This window comes from Salvelinus namaycush, chromosome 8, assembly GCF_016432855.1.
Source record: "Salvelinus namaycush isolate Seneca chromosome 8, SaNama_1.0, whole genome shotgun sequence".
Taxonomy (NCBI): domain Eukaryota; kingdom Metazoa; phylum Chordata; class Actinopteri; order Salmoniformes; family Salmonidae; genus Salvelinus; species Salvelinus namaycush.
The window spans coordinates 14,167,089-14,184,990 of NC_052314.1; the positions used below are offsets into that span (position 1 = coordinate 14,167,089).

Sequence of the window (17,902 nt, forward strand, 5' to 3'; positions counted from 1 at the left end):
CTTGTAAACCAGGCTCTGGCCTATATTAAATGATCCAAGCTTGCTCTACTGAATAGCCTACGCCTACAACTCTAGCATTCTTTAGTGGATTCGAGATTTCTTTCTAAATACATCTAGTTACAACTTCGGCATGCATAAGCTGATCCAAACCTGCAGTGCCTTCTTAATAAAGCTACAACTTTGTCTGACGCTGCATTAGTTAATCCAATCCTGCTCTTGTGTTCAGACTTACTCAAGAGTTGTCTTTTCTAGATGCACAACATCAATCAGAAAGTATTGCGCAACACAATGCTTTGCTGTGGATACATCAAGCTATAATGTAAGTGAAAGTGCAAAGTTCATAGTGCTGTAAAAAAAAGTCACCCAGTGACGGTCAGGCCATTAACTAAAGGGCTTGCCAAATAAAAGCAGCGTTGGAAGTTATGGAAGTGCTCCTGGCTGTGAGTTTCCTGTGTGGAGCTGAGGCTGTGGATATAGGTTTCACAAGGGGTGGGATACACTATGCAGCAACAGGTAAGAAAATATGCAACTCACACACCCGATGAAGCTAAATGAGGTTTCACCTGCCCTGAACCACAATGAGAGGAGTGAGAAACATGTCTTATATTTCAGATAATGCTAGTACCTATTGTTGGAAGACCCAACTGCTCCACAAAGGAAATGTGCTATTCAATACTCTAACCCAAGATCAAACAGCTGATGGAAAAACAAGTTTTATTAACAATGAACTGTTGTCTCTTGAAATGAGTTGTGTTACTTTGAAATTAGAACACTACCGACATAACCCCTTGCTGCTAGTTCTCACTACGGCCAATCAATTAGACCTGATATAGTCCTGCATATCCCTTCAACAGTGTATATGGTGCATTGGAACTTCTTCACTTGTTCTCTGGTCCAGGATCAGTTTTCTCCTCCTAGCCACAGTCTCTCCCAGATGAGCTCACTGACTAATTTCGTCCACATTTCTGGGGTTCCGCCTGAGAATTCCAAGCAGAATTCCCGACCCCATCCCATTCCCACTCCGCACGCCTGTGCAGAACCGATTTTTATAATTCCCTGGCTGCTTCCAGAGGGCTGGTGCGAGGTGAGAGCTTGGGAAAATGGTCTTCTGGAGACAAAGCGCAGAAGAGCAGATGATTTTGACCCCTACACACCCAAAGACCAGCAACTGTGAGCTTAAGCCAAGAGAGAACTCAAGAGAGACAAAACCTAAATAAAACAACACAGAGTGTAAGCCAAAAGAGAACTCATAGAAAACTGAAACAAAATAGTTGTGCAGCAGGTAGTGTGATCTTGTTGGAGACAGACAGACACTGCAAGTGATCAAAGGCATGATCAAAGGTGCCAATCTGCAGTGTGTGTCTACTGGCTAGACTACTAAAGCCACGCTCATTAAGGTGTTACACCTGGGTGAATCTCCAGACATTCTTTGAATTCTCATCAAACAGTGGATCTGTAATTGTCAGCAGCATTCTTTTCAACAGTTTCTGTTTGATGTTTTTTGTTGTTTTAAAGTAGAAGATTTACATTATATTTGGTTTATTTGGATCTTTTAACTTAAACATTGGAGTGGAAAGTGCTACAAATTGTGTCAAAAAAGAATAACTTAAGATGCCCCCTATTCTCCAAACAAGATGGTATATTCCATTAATTGTAGTAGTTGGAACAACTGAGAGCCGAAAGTAGGCTACATTTTTTATTATACATAGAATAAGAAATACAAAATGCTCTGTAATATTTTCCACCTTTACTGTGAGCCCAGCGCAGAGCATTGCCACAGCAGCCAAAGTCAACAAGCTGTGTCCTTGGTGTAGCCACACGAGAACGACCCTCTGGGTAAAGTTGCCAGTTCTGCTTCCAAACACACACATTCCTTCCAAAGAAGAACGTGCCCAATACTCTAATTCTCCCTCTATGGTGGTGGTGGCGAAAGGGACTGAAGCCCAGGAAAAAAAGTGTGTGTGTGTGTGTCCGCACATGTGTGTGTGAGACACTGTCAGTAGACACACAGGCTGCAGAGTTACCCAGAGCCAGCCAACAACATTGGGGTTTGGATGGGCCACATTATGACTGGTTAGCTCTTCTACCCCACATCTAACAGGGTGCGGTACAGACGTACCTGACTCTGCCTTCTTTCCCCTGGTAGGCTACGCTACACTACTATAATGTACTGTAGTTACTCTATGCAAACAAAACAGCAGGGAAGCGATATTGGCTGTCATGTCTTGTTAAATCTAATTGAAATCCCAGCACCAATTTCCCCACAGCCACATTCTGTCTTCCTTTTACTGCACGTTTCAACACAGCACTGAGGCACCGAGTCGCTGTGGAACTTAACAGGCTATGCTGTCCTAACAGTATTTTGATATGGTCTTGGATGGTGTGTGTGTGTGTGCATGCGTGAGTGCATGCCTGCATGCATGTATGTGTATGGTGAGTGTGAGCTACAGATAATGACTAAAGCTTTGGGCTCGTCCTACCTCTCAGACAATACACCAGAGCACATCAGGAATTCCTTCACTAACACCGCAGGACACATTCTGACTGTGTCGCCATGGTAACCACAGCAGCTTGTCCATGGCAGCAGTCTGTGGGCCCCAGTAGGTTCCTGTAAGGGGGCGATATGACTGTGTCCTGCTCAGAGACCTGCTGTCACTGTTCTAAACTCAGAATAATGGACCTCTGGTGAGAGGGGACATGTCACACATACACTATAAATGCATCGCATAACCCTACTGCTTGCGAAGAGACAGCTTGCTCTGTCATTGACTAAGTCCCAGTGGGCACCGATGATAACAATTTATGACTTTTGGCCCAGCACTGTTATGACTCAACACGTGATACACAGAGATCCATTTATCCAATACAAGATGGTTTCACAAACCAGCTAGGATTCAATTGTGACATATGACACAGTTGACACGATATTAAACATCTGTCTTTTGAGTTCCTTGAAAAAGAGGTTTACAATGTCGCTGCGTATTGAGAAAACATTCTCAATACGTACGTGTGTGTGTGTGTGTGTGTGTGTGTGTGTGTGTGTGTGTGTGTGTGTGTGTGTGTGTGTGTGTGTGTGTGTGTGTGTGTGTGTGTGTGTGTGTGTGTGTGTGTGTGTGTGTGTGTGTGTGTGTGTGTGTGACAGAGAGAGAGAGAGAGAGAGAGAGATTGAGTAAGTGTCTGGCTGGTAAAACCCAAATCTACAAAGGGAAGCAGCATTGCGCCACATAGCAGTCATCCTGCTATTCTCTCTCTCCACTCCAGAGAATGTTAACAGCCCTTCCAATCAAACAGCGCAGTATGTCTGATAACAACAAATAAGGGGTTCTTGCTCCCCAACAGTCCTGACTTACTATAGGATTATAGGTAATTTAGTACCATGACCTCTGTAGCTCAGTTGGTAGAGCATGGCACTTGTAACGCCAGGATAGTGGGTTTGATTCCTGGGACCCATACTTAAAATGTATGCATGCATGACTGTATGTCGCTCTGGATAAAAACTTCTGCTAACTGGCAAATTAAAAATATTATGTTACAATCCAAAACAGAAAAACAGACTCTCTCTCACTAATGGTCTACAGTACTTCTCACCACAGAACAAAAGACACCCTTGAAACAGTACAAAAGTGCCCTGCAGTACATACCTCCTGGTTTAATTAACTAAAGAGCTAATCAAGACCTTTGAAATATCAAAGTAGCTATCATCACCACAAAAGAGCAACCCACTGGGCACACACTGGTTGAACCAACGTAAACTAGACGTTGAATTGTCTTCTGTGCCCTAATATTACCTCACTCATGAGATGTCTGATGGAACTCCAGTTGTCAATGTCCCACAAAAATCCTGTTGTTTATGAAGGAACATAGAAAAGCATATGGAACATTGCGCAGTAGGAATTAGTGAGGACCTGGGGGAGGTCAAAACCTAATAGAATTTAAGATGATGATTGATAGCTGTCTTTTAAAGGTAAGTCCTGTAAAAACTCTGGAGAGGTTCCTGGTAAACTGTACGACATGACATCACACAGAGCTTTCTATGTCTCTCGTACATCTTTCAAACCAAGACGTTTTTCGTCTACTTTTCTTTATATATGTAATGTATTGCCAGCGACAAACCCTATACTTTCATTTCCACTAACCGACCTAGTCATGATTGAGGTAAAGGTCAGGCACTGACGTTGGGCGATTAGGCCTGGCTCACAGTCTGCGTTCCAATTCAACCCAAAGGTTTTGGATGGAGTTGAGGACAGGGCTCTGTGCAGGCCAGTCAAGTTCTTCCACACCGATCTCGACAAACCATTTCTGTATGGACCTCGCTTTGTGCACGGGGGCATTGTCATGCTGAAATAGGAAAGGGCCTTCCCCTTGACACAAAGTTGGAAGCACAGAATCGTCTAGAATGTCATTGCATGCTGTAGTGTTAAAATTTCCCTTCACCGGAACTAAGGGGCCTAAGCTGAACCATGAAAAACAGCCCCAGACCATCATTCCTCCTCTACCAAACTTTACAGTTGGCCCTATGCATTGGGGCAGGTAGCTGTACTGTATTGTACTGTACTGTACTGTGCTGTCCAAACTTGTGAAACATAGACGTCTATGATTGGTTTTTCTGGAAGATGTTTTCTAAGACCCCCTTTTCATCTGTTTGACAAGAAATCAAAGCCCTTGCTTATTCTTCATTTCTAGGATGGAACATTTTATATATATTTTTATATATGCCTTAATAATTTAAAAAAATTTGACACAGCTTTCATTTGACATGCTCATATGAACTTTACATGTTGGTGCTCAAGGGGCCTTTTACATGGAAATGACCGCTATCAAAGTACTCTACAAACATATACAAAAGCACATGTGAAAACACACAAGCATGCATTGCACACAGCCACACACACAAGCATGCACACACCCACATCTGCATGAACCCCCTTTTTATTTGCACTGACTCTCTTGCACCGACTCTATGCACACTCACTGAACTCTGCATATTGACGCCACACACACACACACACACACACACACACACACACACACACACACACACACACACACACACACACACACACACACACACACACACACACACACACACACACACACACACGCAGCACTCTGCTGCTACTCTGTTTATTATCTATCCTGATTGCCTAGTCACTTTTACCCCCACCTACATGTACATAATATTACCTCAATTACCTCGTACCCCCAGCACATTGACTCAGTACCGGTACTCCTTGTATAGTATCGTTATTGTTATTTTATTCTGTTACTAATCCCATGAAAATGTTTAGCAAATGTTTCTGATTTGTTTTGATGTGTAAGCATACAACTGACACAAAGATACTATACCTGTGCATAGTGTGTGGAGTTCAACATATACAAAACAGTCAAACTTACAATAAATACACATTAAATATGCATGTTACTGTTTCAGTTCCCATAGTAAAAAAAAGATTCACAGAAAGTACAAAAGGAAATCCCCCTCAAACCAAAACACATTCACACACAGTTAACACACACTGTTTAAAGGCATATTTTGCCATACCTTTCTCAGCTGGATGAGCCCTGTAGAAGTGCTCTTGCACTGGTTTCTCATTTTGTGAAATCTGACACTGGATGAGGCAGCATTCATTCGCATGATTTCCTTTAGATCAAAATGTCCTTTATCCCCTTTCTCCTTCGGTTTTACACCCCTACCCCTGCCTCCAAGCTGCTCTCTCACTTAGCATAGCCCCTTGCCTCTTCTTTCCAAGCAGCCAAAGAGCTTCTCCTAGTTTCCCCACAAACTTGTTTGAAAAAGGACTAGGCAGTCCCTCCCCTTTCAGCCAAAATGTTTTCAGTTATTCTCTCTCAAACACTCACTCGGACTATCTTCTCTTTCAATGATGTTGCCTCTCTCTCTCTCAAACTTTCCCACCCCTCCTCTCATGGTCCCCTCCCTCTCTCCCTCCCTCCCTATAGTACCTCCCTCCCTCCTCCTCTCCATTTCCATCATCAGCTCAACCCATACCCCCAACCCCCCCACCGCTGAACTAATCTGCAGCTGGCTGGGAGAATGAAGCCCTGGTTTCCAGGGAAACGGAGTGTCCTGCTCAAAAGAGGAATGGAGCAGGAAGGGGCAAAACTGAGAATAACTGAAAACATAAATAAGGGCCTCCTCCGGGAGCCAATTAAAAGCTCTGAAGGGCCTCTCTTCCTCTCTCTGAGGGGACAGTGGGGGCCTGGCTTTCCTGCACTCCACTGTCTTTATCTCGGATAGTAGCTTTTATTTACTGACCAGTGACCAGTCCACAAACCACCCAATAAAACCAGAGCAACAACATGTGTTTAATGCAATGTGTTTTGGTAGCTACAGATGGCCTGTTGTTCCTCTGCCCTAACATGGGATGGCAATGTTTTGGTTGACTTCCAGTAATTCAGTAATTACAGGTGAATTAATGGTTTTAAAGATGTATAGTTCCCTCACTAGATGACTGACACGTGAGACTCCCACTGTCTCAGAAAAAAAAGAGTGACAGATTGAGTGAAAATATAAGTTAGATGTGAGTCTGACATTTTGATGACATCTAAGGCTAACAAAGGCATAGGAGTGTATTTTTATTGTATCAGTAAAACATAACTACTTGTTTGGTTCAGCAGAGGCTGCTGAGGGGAAGACAGCTCCCAATAATGGCTCGAATGGAGTCAATGGAATGAAATCAAACACATCAAAGATGTAGTTTCCATGTGGTTGATACCATTCCATTCACTCTATTCCATCCCCCCCTCAGCAGCCTCCACTGGTGTGGTTATAGTCTCTCTGGGTTCTCACTGAGAGAGTTCAATGAGTTGAACTAGACTACCTTACCCTTTCCTAGGCTACCCTTCACAAATATCAGTGACTCCAACATGGCATAGAACCAGAGAAACAAACTCTGTGACCTTCAGGGCCAAGGTCTGACCTCTCCCTTTGAAGTGCAGGAGAGATTTGAAAAGCCTGTATTTCCCCATCAATGGCTGAGGGGACAGGATGGTGGCAATAACATCTGTTTGGCATTTCTCCTAACTTTTGTGTGGCTAGATCCCCGTTTCCTTGTCCTCTCTACTCAACAGCTGGGATGTGGAGGACCTCTGTCCAGAGACACGCACCATGACTAGGAATGATACTATCAGTTTTAGATAGATGAAGCCCTATCGATGACATGTTCAATTAAATAATTAATCTAATGATAATGCAAACACTTGGACAGCTATTCTAAGGACTGAAACCATTGTCTGTATCTCACCTTCTCCTCTGTCTCCCTCTTTTGGACAACCCAACATCTGCACAGTGAATGTGTGAATTCCTGCACAAAACATATATATTTTATCAAAAGTTTTTTTTAAACGTATCTACTAAGCTTAATGTATTGAAATAACTTGATCATGTCGGGAGCATATTACCTCACGAGGATTTTTCCCCAACCCATTATATTATTATATGGATGTGGCCGGTTTGTTATTAGGTGCCTATAGCTTTAAGACGTCGGCATCTGGGGTGTTATCATTACGCCAAACAGTTGCAAACATGCAACGAAAACTAGCGTTTCTATTGGACAGATCTGGCTAGGTCCCGCCCTGTTTGATGAACCTATCCAATAGAAACGCTAGTTACTGTTGCAAAATAAAACTTTTGCAACTATTTGGATTAATGATTACACCCCTGTAAAGTGACGTAAACACCCGGAAGTTACCGGTTGTTTTGCAGTTATGTTTACAATGAAAATACATGCTAGTTGAGGTTGATATCTTCTATTGAATGATTTGATAATATATTAGCTAGGGTTGAGCGTGCTGCATGTTGACTGAAGAAAGGACATGACGGTTTGATTGGTCACGTACTCATTTTGAGGTAATATGTGTTTACATGGCAATAGACTAGTCATATTACTAATAACTAGCTAACGTAGCTAAGCAAGCCTCTGTATCACAGTTCAGCTATATAGCCCAGGCTTAACGACTGTAGCCCCTTAAATTAATGTCAAAATATACCTTGCAGGCCTTTGATACTAGCTAGTTGAACTTACTTGGAATTCTTCTTGATTTGCAGTGGGACATATTTTCAGAGGACATAGGTGGGCTATGTCTGTCCTCAGCTTTGACGCATCTGTGGAATTGTGAGCAAGCAGTTCTAAGGGGCAATGATTGGAAGCCAATTATCAATATCTGAAAGCAATTGAAGCCGTAATGTGGATAACTTCCGAACCGTAATAGCTATGTTTATTCATTATTGTGAAAACTTGTGGACAATGTTTTATCTATAATTTTAGACTTTTTCAAATCTACTTTTTAAGTTAAGTGTTAGCGATATTATCATCATAGTTATGGCTGCTTTGAGTGCCAGAAGCTTCCTCTTAAACCTAAGGTACACCGTCCATAGAGTTGGAAGTTCTGTAAGAGTCCGACTCATACCTAGCACCAGAACATGTCTTGTCAAAAGAGGCCAGATTTTAACCCAGATGCCAAAAGTCACCCTGCTGTGCTGGGGAGCAGTGAATGCCACATCCTGTATGGCAAGATGCCAAGAGGCCTCCCTGGCACCCCAGACTACAGACAGGAAGTCTGTAGCCAAAGTCCAGGTGCACAAGCTGGTGTTCTTCCTGCGCCTCAGCCTGCGCGCCCTGGTGTTACTCCTGAAGTTCGGCCCGCTCCTGTTGCTCTATCCTCTGACTGTCTTCTCCTCTTACTGGGCCTCTCGCTGGCTGGATGCCCTGCTGTGGGTCACTGAGACCTCTGGTCCTGCCTTCATTAAGCTGGGCCAGTGGGCCAGCACACGCAGGGACATCTTCTCCCAGGACTTCTGCGAATGTTTTTCCAGGCTGCACGTGCGTGTGCGTCCACACTCCTGGGCCCACACCAAGCAGTGTCTGCGCCGGGCATTTGGGGAGGGCTGGAGGAGGCTGTTTGTGTTTGAGGGCAGGGAGCCTGTGGGGTCAGGATGCGTGGCTCAGGTGTACCGGGGATGGGCCAGGGTGGACAGCGTGGAGGACACAGCCTTCCAGGCCCTGGTGGAGGAGATGGAGAGAGAGGATATGCTGGAGGCCTGGGAGATCCTGGGACTAAAGGGTGTCCTGGGGACCCTTAGGGGGCTGTGGAAGGAGAAAGAGGATGAGGAGGACGACGGCCATCATGAAACCAGGGAGAGGAGCTACACAGATGCCCCTAATGGGGACGGTACAGAGAAAGAGCATCTGATTCCTGTAGCTATTAAGGTGGGTATCAGTCAACATGAGGGAAAGCATTTTTTTGAGGGAGGAGCCTCCAGAATAAGCTGGTCTGTGGCTTATTGACAACTATCTCCTGTTAGAGAGACGAGGCAACCTCCAAAGTGTTCCAAACAGAGGACTGTATTGACATAATGGGAATGTACATGGATAACTGACAGCACAAGTAGAGCAACAAGGCTATTAACAAGGGAAGGACTGAATGGAAATCTATGCAGTGCATTCGGAAGTATTCAGACCCCTTGACTTTTTCCACATTTCGTTACGTTACAGCCTTATTCTAAAATTGATTCCATTGCTTTTTTCACATTTATCAGTCTACACACAATACCCCAAAATGACAAAGCAAAAATAGTTTTTTAGAAATGTTTGCAAATGTATTAAAAATAAAAAACTGAAATCACATTTGCATACGTATTCAGACACTTTACTCAGTACTTTGTTGAAGCACCTTTGGCAGCGATTAAAGTCTTGAGTCTTGGGTACGACGCTACAAGCTTGGCACACCTGTATTTGGGGGGTTTCTCCCATTGTTCTCCTCAAGTGCTGTCAGGTTGGATGGGGAGCGTTGCTGCACAGCTATTTTCAGGTCTCTCCAGACATGTTCGATTGGGTTTAAGTCTGAGCTCTGGCTGGGCCACTCGAGGACATTTAGAGACTTGTCCCGAAGCCACTCCTGTGTTGTCTTGGCTGTGTGATTAGGGTTGTTGTCCTGTTGGAAGGTGAACCTTCGCCCCAGTCTGAGGTCCTGAGCGCTCTTAAGCAGGTTTTCATCAAGGATCTCTCTGTACTTTGCTCCGTTCATCTTTCCCTCGATACGGACAAGTCTCCCAGTCACTGCTGCTGAAAAATATCCACACAGCATGATGCTGCCACCACCATGCTTCACCGTAGGGATGGTGCCAGGTTACCTCCAGACATATTCAGGCCAAAGAGTTCAATCTTGGTTTCATCAGATGAGAGAATCTTGTTTCTCATGGTCTGAAAGTCCTTTAGTTGCCTTTTGGCAAACTCTAAGCGGGCTGTCATGTGCTTCCATCTGGCCACTCTACCATAAAGGCCTGATTGGTGGAGTGTTTCAGAGAATGTTGTTCTTCTGGAAGGTTCTCCCATCTCCACAGAGGAACTCTGGAGCTCTGTCAGTGACCATCAGGTTCTTGGTCACCTCCCTGACCAAGGCCCTTCTGCCCCGATTGCTCAGTTTGGCCGGGCGGACACCTCTAGGAAGAGTCTTGGTGGTTCCAAACATCTTCCATTTAAGAATGATTGAGACCACTGTGTTCTTGGGGACCTATAATGCTGCAGACATTTTTTTGGTACCCCCAGATCTGTGCCTCGACACAATCCTGTCTCGGAGCTCTACGGACAATTTCTTCGACCTCATGGCTTGGTTTTTGCTCCGACATGTGCTGTCAACTATAGACAGGTGTGTGCCTTTCCAAACCATGTCCAATCAATTGAATTGGTGGACTCCAATCAAGTTATAGAAACATCTCAATGATGATAAATGGAAACAGGATGCACCTGAGCTCCATTTTGAGTCTCATAGCAAAGGGTCTGAATACTTTTGTAAATAAGGTATTTATTTAAATTTTTTATTATTATTATTATATTTTTAACCCTCTTTTGCTCCCCAATTTCGTGGTATCCAATTATTAGTAGTTACTGTCTTGTCTCATCGCTACAACTCCCGTACGGGCTCGGGAGAGACGAAGGTCGAGAGCCATGCGTCCTCCGAAACACAACCCAATCAAGCCGCACTGCTTCTTAACACAGCTCGCATCCAACCCGGAAGCCAGCCGCACCAATGTGTCGGAGGAAACGCCGGACACCTAGCGACCTGGTAAGCGTGCACTGCGCCCGGCCCGCCACAGGAGTCGCTAATGCGCGATGAGACAAGGATATCCCTACCGGCCAAACCCTCCCTTACCCGGATGACGCTAGGCCAATTGTGCGTCGCCCCATGGCCCTCCTGGTCGCGGCCGGCTGCGACAGAGCCTGGGCTTGAACCCAGAGTCTCTGGTGGCACAGCTAGCACTGCGATGCAGTGCCTTAGACCACTGCGCCACCCGGGAGGCGTAAATAAGGTTTTTCTGTGTTCATTATTTTTTACATGTGCAAAAATTCTAAAAACCTGTTTTCGCTTTGTCATTATGGGGTATTGTGTGTAGATTGATGAAGAAAAAATAAATGTAATCCATTTTAGAATAAGGCTGTAATTTAACGATGTGGAAAAATTCAAGGGGCCTGCTTTCCGAATGCACTGTATGCTCTTTGCACATATTACAATACAGCTATACATAAAGGCAGCATACAACATTTGTGTTGAGGAGAGGCTGACTGCATCACTTCTTTTTTTTACCCCCTTATTCTCCCCAATTTTGTGATATTCATTTGCAATCTAATTCCGATCCTGTCTCATCGCTGCAACTCCCCAACGGGCTCGGGAGAGGCGAAGGTCGAGTCATGTGTCCTCCGAAACATGATTCGCCAAACCGCGCTTCTTAACACCCGCCCGCTTAACCCGGAAGCCAGCTGCACCAATGTGTCGGTGGAAACACTGTTCAACTGACGACCGAAGTCAGCCTCCAGGCGCCCGGCCCACCACAAGGAGTTGCTAGAGCCAAGTAAAGTACCCCCGGCCAAATCCTCCCCTAACCCGGACGACGCTGGGCCAATTGTGCGCTGCCTTATGGGACTCCCGGTCACGGCCGGTTGTGACATAGCCTGGGATCGAAGCCTTGTCTGTAATGACGCCTCAAGATCACTTCCTTTTTTAAGAAATGTGTTGCAAATTCCAAATTGTTTGCATAGTCAACTTACACACAGCTCTGACACACACACTTACCCAACCAGACATGCCACCAGGGGTCTTTTCAGTCCCCAAATCCAGAACAAATTCAAGAAAGTGTACAGTATTATATAGAGCCGTTATTGCATGAAACTCCCTTCCATCTCATATTGCTCAAATGAACAGCAAACCTGGTTTAACAAAACAGATAAAGCAACACCTCATGGCACAATGCCACTCTCCCCTATTTGACCAAGATAGTTTGTGTGTATGTAATGATATGTAGGTTACTTGTGCCATTGCTTCTGTCGTTAGAAACAGAAAAGATTAGCATTCCTGAAACAATATTTTGTTGAAATATCATTGGATCTAATTGATTGCACCCAAATTGGCTATTTTAATTTATTGGATTCATATAATTGTAAATATAGTACCTAACATCCAATTTGGACAATATTGTTCCTAACAATGAGTAAGAAATGAAGAATCCAATGACATGGTCAAATGCCACCCACAGACCCCCCCACACCCAACCCCAACCACCAGTATACAGTATCAGTTATCTATGTCTGACAAGTAGTATACAGTTGAAGTCGGAAGTTTACATACAGCTTAGCCAAATACATTTAAACTCAGTTTTTCCACAATTCCTGACATTTAATCCTTGTAAAAATTCCCTTAGGTCAGTTAGGATCACCACTTTATTTTAAGAATGTGAAATGTAGGAATAATAGTAGAGAATTATATATTTCAGCTTTTATTTATTTCATCACATTCCCAGTGGGTCAGAAGTTTACATACACTCAATTAGTATTCGGTAGCATTGCCTTTAAATTGTTTAACTTGGGTCAAACATTTCGGCTAGCCTTCCACAAGCTTCCCACAATAAGTTGGGTGAGTTTTGGCCCATTCCTCCTGACAGAGCTGGTGTAACTGAGTCAGGTTTGTAGGCCTCCTTGCTCGCACACACTTTTTCAGTTCTGCCCACAAATTTTCTATAGGATTAATGTCAGGGCTTTGTGATGGCCACTCCAATACCTTGACTTTGTTGTCCTTAAGCCATTTTGCCACAACTTTGGAAGTATGCTTGAGGTCATTGTCCATTTGGAAGACCCATTTGCGACCAAGCTTTAACTTCCTGACTGATGTCTTGAGATGTTGCTTCAATGTATCCACATAATCTTCCTGCCTCATGATGCCATCTATTTTGTGAAGTGCACCAGTCCCTCCTGCAGCAAAGCACCCCCACAACATGATGCTGCCACCCCGTGTTTTACGGTTGGAATGTTGTTCTTCGGCTTGCAAGCCTCCCCCTTTTTCCTCCAAACATAACGATGGTCATTATGGCCAAACAATTATTTTTTTGTTTCATCAGACCAGAGGACATTTCTCCAAAAAAATACAATCTTTGTCCCCATGTGCAGTTGCAAACCGTAGTTTGGCTTTTTTATGGCGGTTTTGGAGCAGTGGCTTCTTCCTTGCTGTGCGGCCTTTCAGGTTATGTCGATATATGACTCGTTTTACTGTGGATATAGATAATTTTGTACCTGTTTCCTCCAGCATCTTCACAAGGTCCTTTTCTGTTGTTCTGGGATTGATTTGCACTTTAAAAGTACGTTCATCTCTAGGAGACCGAACGCGTATCCTTCCTGAGCGGTATGACGGCTGCGTGGTCCCATGGTGTTTATACTTGAGTACTATTGTTTGTAAAAATGAACGTGGTACCTTCAGGCATTTGGAAATTGCTCCCAAGGATGAACCAGACTTGTGGAGGTCTCCATTTTTTTCTGAGGTCTTGGCTGATTTCTTTTGATTTTCCCATGATGTCAAGCAATTGCTTTCATGGAGGACTGACTTGAGGATGACCACACAATTTATTTTTGTCATGAGCAAAAGCTATTGGTTTTCTAACTAAAGTTGCAAATAAAATGTTATTTATTTAAAAACACAAGAGACCAGCAACATTGATAAAGCTATGGCAATAGCAGCGACTGCGGCATCTAGTGGGCAAAACCTGGTACTTTCACACTCATTTATGGTTAATGCAAGCGAATGCAATGGTTAATTGAACAGGGGAAAAAAACAACACTAGATTCACAGGGATTACATTACATAGGATGAAAAAGCAATACTCCAAGCCGCAGCTCCATATTACTTGTCAGATATAGAGAACTGATACTGTATGGCTTTTGACCATTTTATTGGATTCCTCAGGTCTTACTCGGGTAGGAAAAAATGTTGGTTCAAATCAGATTTTGGGTACTATATTTGAATATTATGTGAATCCAAATAATTTAAGGGATCATTTGGATGCAATCAATTAGCTTAATTTCTCAGAGATCAAATTACAACTAAACAAAATAATGTTTCAGGAATGCTAATCTTATCTGTTTCTAACTACAGAAACAATTTCAGCACAATCTCAGATTGGGGGGGGGGGGTGTTTCTGAATTGACATGGAATGCCAGTTTACTACCCATAGCCTAGGCTCTAGAGTGGAAGGGGAGCCTACTGCAGGAGTTTGAAAGTTACAGAGTTTGTGTCCCTGAGAGAGGGCTGTGACAATGAGATGGTGTGCTAAAAGTCACAGGCAGGGAATTCGTTAAATGTTATGAGGTGCCAATAACTGCATATCTGTACTCAAATTTACTTATTATATATGGGACATGATTTTGTTAGGAAACAACATGCAATAAATGCCCTCCTCTTTCTTCATCTCCTCCTCTTCTCTCTGTCCAGGTGCTTCATCCAGGGATCAGGAGACAGGTAGAGATTGACATGCTACTGATGAGGGCAGGCAGCTGGCTCATCAACTGTCTGCCTGGATTCAAATGGCTCAGCCTGCCTGAGATAGTGGAGGAGTTTGAGGTGCTCATGACCAAACAGGTAGACAACTCCAGTACACACACACTTTGAGTGCCAATTGAATAGCTGTAGGTTTTATCTATTTCAAGGGCAGTTTTTAGGGATTGAATATCCTGTTTTATTGCAGATTGACCTGCGGTTTGAAGCCAATAACATCGAAAGATTCCGGGAGAATTTCAAGGATGTTGATTTTGTCAAGTTCCCAACTCCTCTTCGACCATTTGTCACCAGGTCCATTTTAGTGGAAACCTTTGAGGTGAGTTGAGACGGCACCTTCACCACAATGCCAAATATGAATAGAAGAAAGTAATGACACAACACCAGTAAAACATCTATGGGAGAGGTTGAATAATAGTGATGCGCAGTTCAAACGATTCGTTCTTTTTGAACGACTCTTTTTACTGAGTCAAGTGTCACGTTTTGGCCTGCTTGCCACAATGAGTCCTACAGCAGGATTAATACACGCTCCTCCGGGTTCAGCGGCTCCAGACGACGTGCTCTGACCAACAACTGTCTATCATATGTGCACGTAGAAAAATAGATCATGCTGCAGGCATCATAGAGAATGAAGACATGCTTACAACTGATTGTTGATCACATGGTGCTAGAATGAATGCAATTGATTGATTATGGATTGTTATGATGGACACAGCGTTGTAGAACCAAAACATACACCGTCTCTGCTCAACAAACTTGAACTCGAGAACTAATTGTTTGGGGGGGCTGCTACAGTTCAAGCGATATTGTGCTTATCACTCTCACGGCAGTCAAGCAATTGCATTCCGTCATGAGTCATTCACAATCTAGTCAAGTTGCGGGCGCAAATAAATCATTTTATTTGTATGTCTAGCAGGCACAAATGCCAGTTGTTTAAAGCACACTTTTACAAGTCTCAGTCACAAATGTCAGCTCCAATAAGCCTCCTATAGTGAACAAGTTTTCTGTGTAAGTTTTCAGTTCATCGTTTGCCAGTAGTGGGTACTGCTTGCTCTGGGCATTACTGAATCAAATTAGTCGAAAGAGACAACTTAACCATCGCTATTGAATAAGTAACCTGTTTACTGTTTCAGGAGAGTGAGCCCATCTCCAACTACCTGAGACCTGAGGTCCCTCTAAAGGTGAAACAGAGAATTGCCAGGATGGGAGTGGAGACACTTCTCAAGATGGTGAGAGGGCCTAAGCATGTCCCTCATTGTGACATTTGCAACTGGAAAAACATATTTGTAATCCTTCATATACCTTCTTCTTTCTTAACATTGAATCAAGCTTACCAGCTCCGTATCCTCCTATTTGTGTTTGTATAGGTGTTTGTGGATAACTTTGTGCATGCGGACCTGCACCCGGGTAACATCCTGGTCCAACGTAGTGGGGGTGGAGGGGACAACGACCCCCAGGAAAGGGTCACCCTGACGGACCTGTGCGACACAGTGGTGGTGAGCATGAGGCCGGCCCCGGCCCCTCTGCAGCTGGTGCTGCTGGACGCTGGCATTGTGGCACAGCTCAACGACAGAGACCGTAGGAACTTCAGAGCCGTGTTCACCGCCGTGGTGCTACGACAGGTGAGAGACGCACCACACACAAACATGAATTTAGAACTTCCCCTAGAAGCTCCAGAGTAGGCCAAAGAGTGTTTATGAGGCTTCTCACTTGCCTTGAGTATTGTGATGGGGTATCCAATGATGTCATGAGCTTCTAACATCCATAGCTGTTATGTTTAGGGGGAACAGGTGGCAGAGCTGATCCTGAACCATGCCAGGACCAACGAGTGCCAGGACGTGCCACGGTTCAAGAAGGAGATGGCAGAGCTGGTGGACCATGCCCTCAGCAACACTCTCTCACTGGGGAAGGTCCAAGTAACTGATTTGCTATCCAGAGTCTTTGGATTGCTCATCACCCACAAGGTAAATAAAACCAGTCCTGGAGTGACAGTCTAGTTTCGAAAACCACCAACCTTTTCTGTAATATCAATAGTCATGGCTAGACATCTCACATTGACTTAATTTACTGAATGTACAGCATATGAGTCTGTTACCAAGACTGCTGTTGACCTTGTGGTTTGTTTGCCCCTCAATCAGGTGAAGTTGGAGAGTAACTTTGCGTCCATTGTGTTTGCCATCATGGTGCTGGAGGGGCTGGGGAGGTCTCTGGACCCTAACCTGGACATACTGGAGCTGGCCAAGCCTCTGTTGCTCAAGAACGCTGCCTCCCTCCTCTGACTCCCCTTACCCACATACCACTACATCTGAGCAACACAGAAATAGGCAGTGTTTGAGAGCATCACCGACTGAGCAGACTGACGTATCTACAAATCATATGTATGATGCAAGGTGATTTGTTGGTCAGTCAGCAGAATTGATGCTCTCAAACACAGCCATGGATATCTCATATTTAGGGCCCAGAGTATTTCCTGGTCACATGGTCTGTAAAAAATCCTGGCCCTCCGCATGCTACATTAGTGACTGACTGAATATACCTTGTAGTGTGTACTTTTTACCTGTGAAATGTGAATCATTGCTTGATTTAAGGTATCCAAACATCTTAATAACTACCCTGGTAAACTGTTCCTTACCTTACATGCTGGTCAGATTAATTGTAAGTCATCATTTATACTTAAATGCCCATGTGATTTCCGTGTAAAAAAAATAATAATTTTGTGCGCACTACAGACAATTTTTTCATTGAATAAAATAGAAGTGAGTTAACATATCTGAATTAGTGACAATCCTTAGTATATCATTTTATACCATTCTAGCAATCTCAGGGTATTGTTAGGACAAGGTAATGCGTTTGTCTGATGGCTAGGCAAAATCTTCCTTTTAGTGTGTATTAGAATATAGTAAGGTGTGTCAAGTCAACTGACCACCATTCTGTATGATAACACTACATTTTTTAAGTCTTTTTACACTCGCTAGTGAAATATATTTTATATGCATATACTGGTTAGATCATTAAATAATGCATCAAAAACTTTGCTTTTCTCTCTTTTCCTTGTGTCTTGAGGATAACT

At 43.8% G+C, this 17,902-nt stretch overlaps 1 protein-coding gene across 1 annotated transcript; it reads left to right on the forward strand.

The window, feature by feature from the left end:
• Nucleotides 1–7,713: 7,713 nt before the first annotated feature.
• On the forward strand, nt 7,714–17,592 carry adck2 (aarF domain containing kinase 2). Its single transcript, XM_038999306.1, has 8 exons — nt 7,714–7,867; nt 8,066–9,227; nt 14,770–14,916; nt 15,023–15,151; nt 15,966–16,061; nt 16,200–16,454; nt 16,614–16,796; nt 16,971–17,592. The coding sequence occupies exons 2-8, from the start codon at nt 8,340–8,342 to the stop codon at nt 17,109–17,111; spliced, it is 1,839 nt and encodes a 612-aa protein (XP_038855234.1). The 5' UTR covers nt 7,714–7,867; nt 8,066–8,339; the 3' UTR covers nt 17,112–17,592.
• The last annotated feature ends 310 nt before the right edge of the window (nt 17,593–17,902 follow it).

Excerpts from the sequence above, each read along its gene's own strand:
- adck2 (XM_038999306.1), top strand. The coding sequence starts at position 8,340 with ATGGCTGCTTTGAGTGCCAGAAGCTTCCTCTTAAACCTAAGGTACACC. Across the intron at positions 9,228-14,769 it reads TGATTCCTGTAGCTATTAAG|GTGCTTCATCCAGGGATCAG; the intron begins GTGGGTATCAGT and ends CTCTCTGTCCAG. Across the intron at positions 16,062-16,199 it reads TGGAGACACTTCTCAAGATG|GTGTTTGTGGATAACTTTGT; the intron begins GTGAGAGGGCCT and ends GTGTTTGTATAG.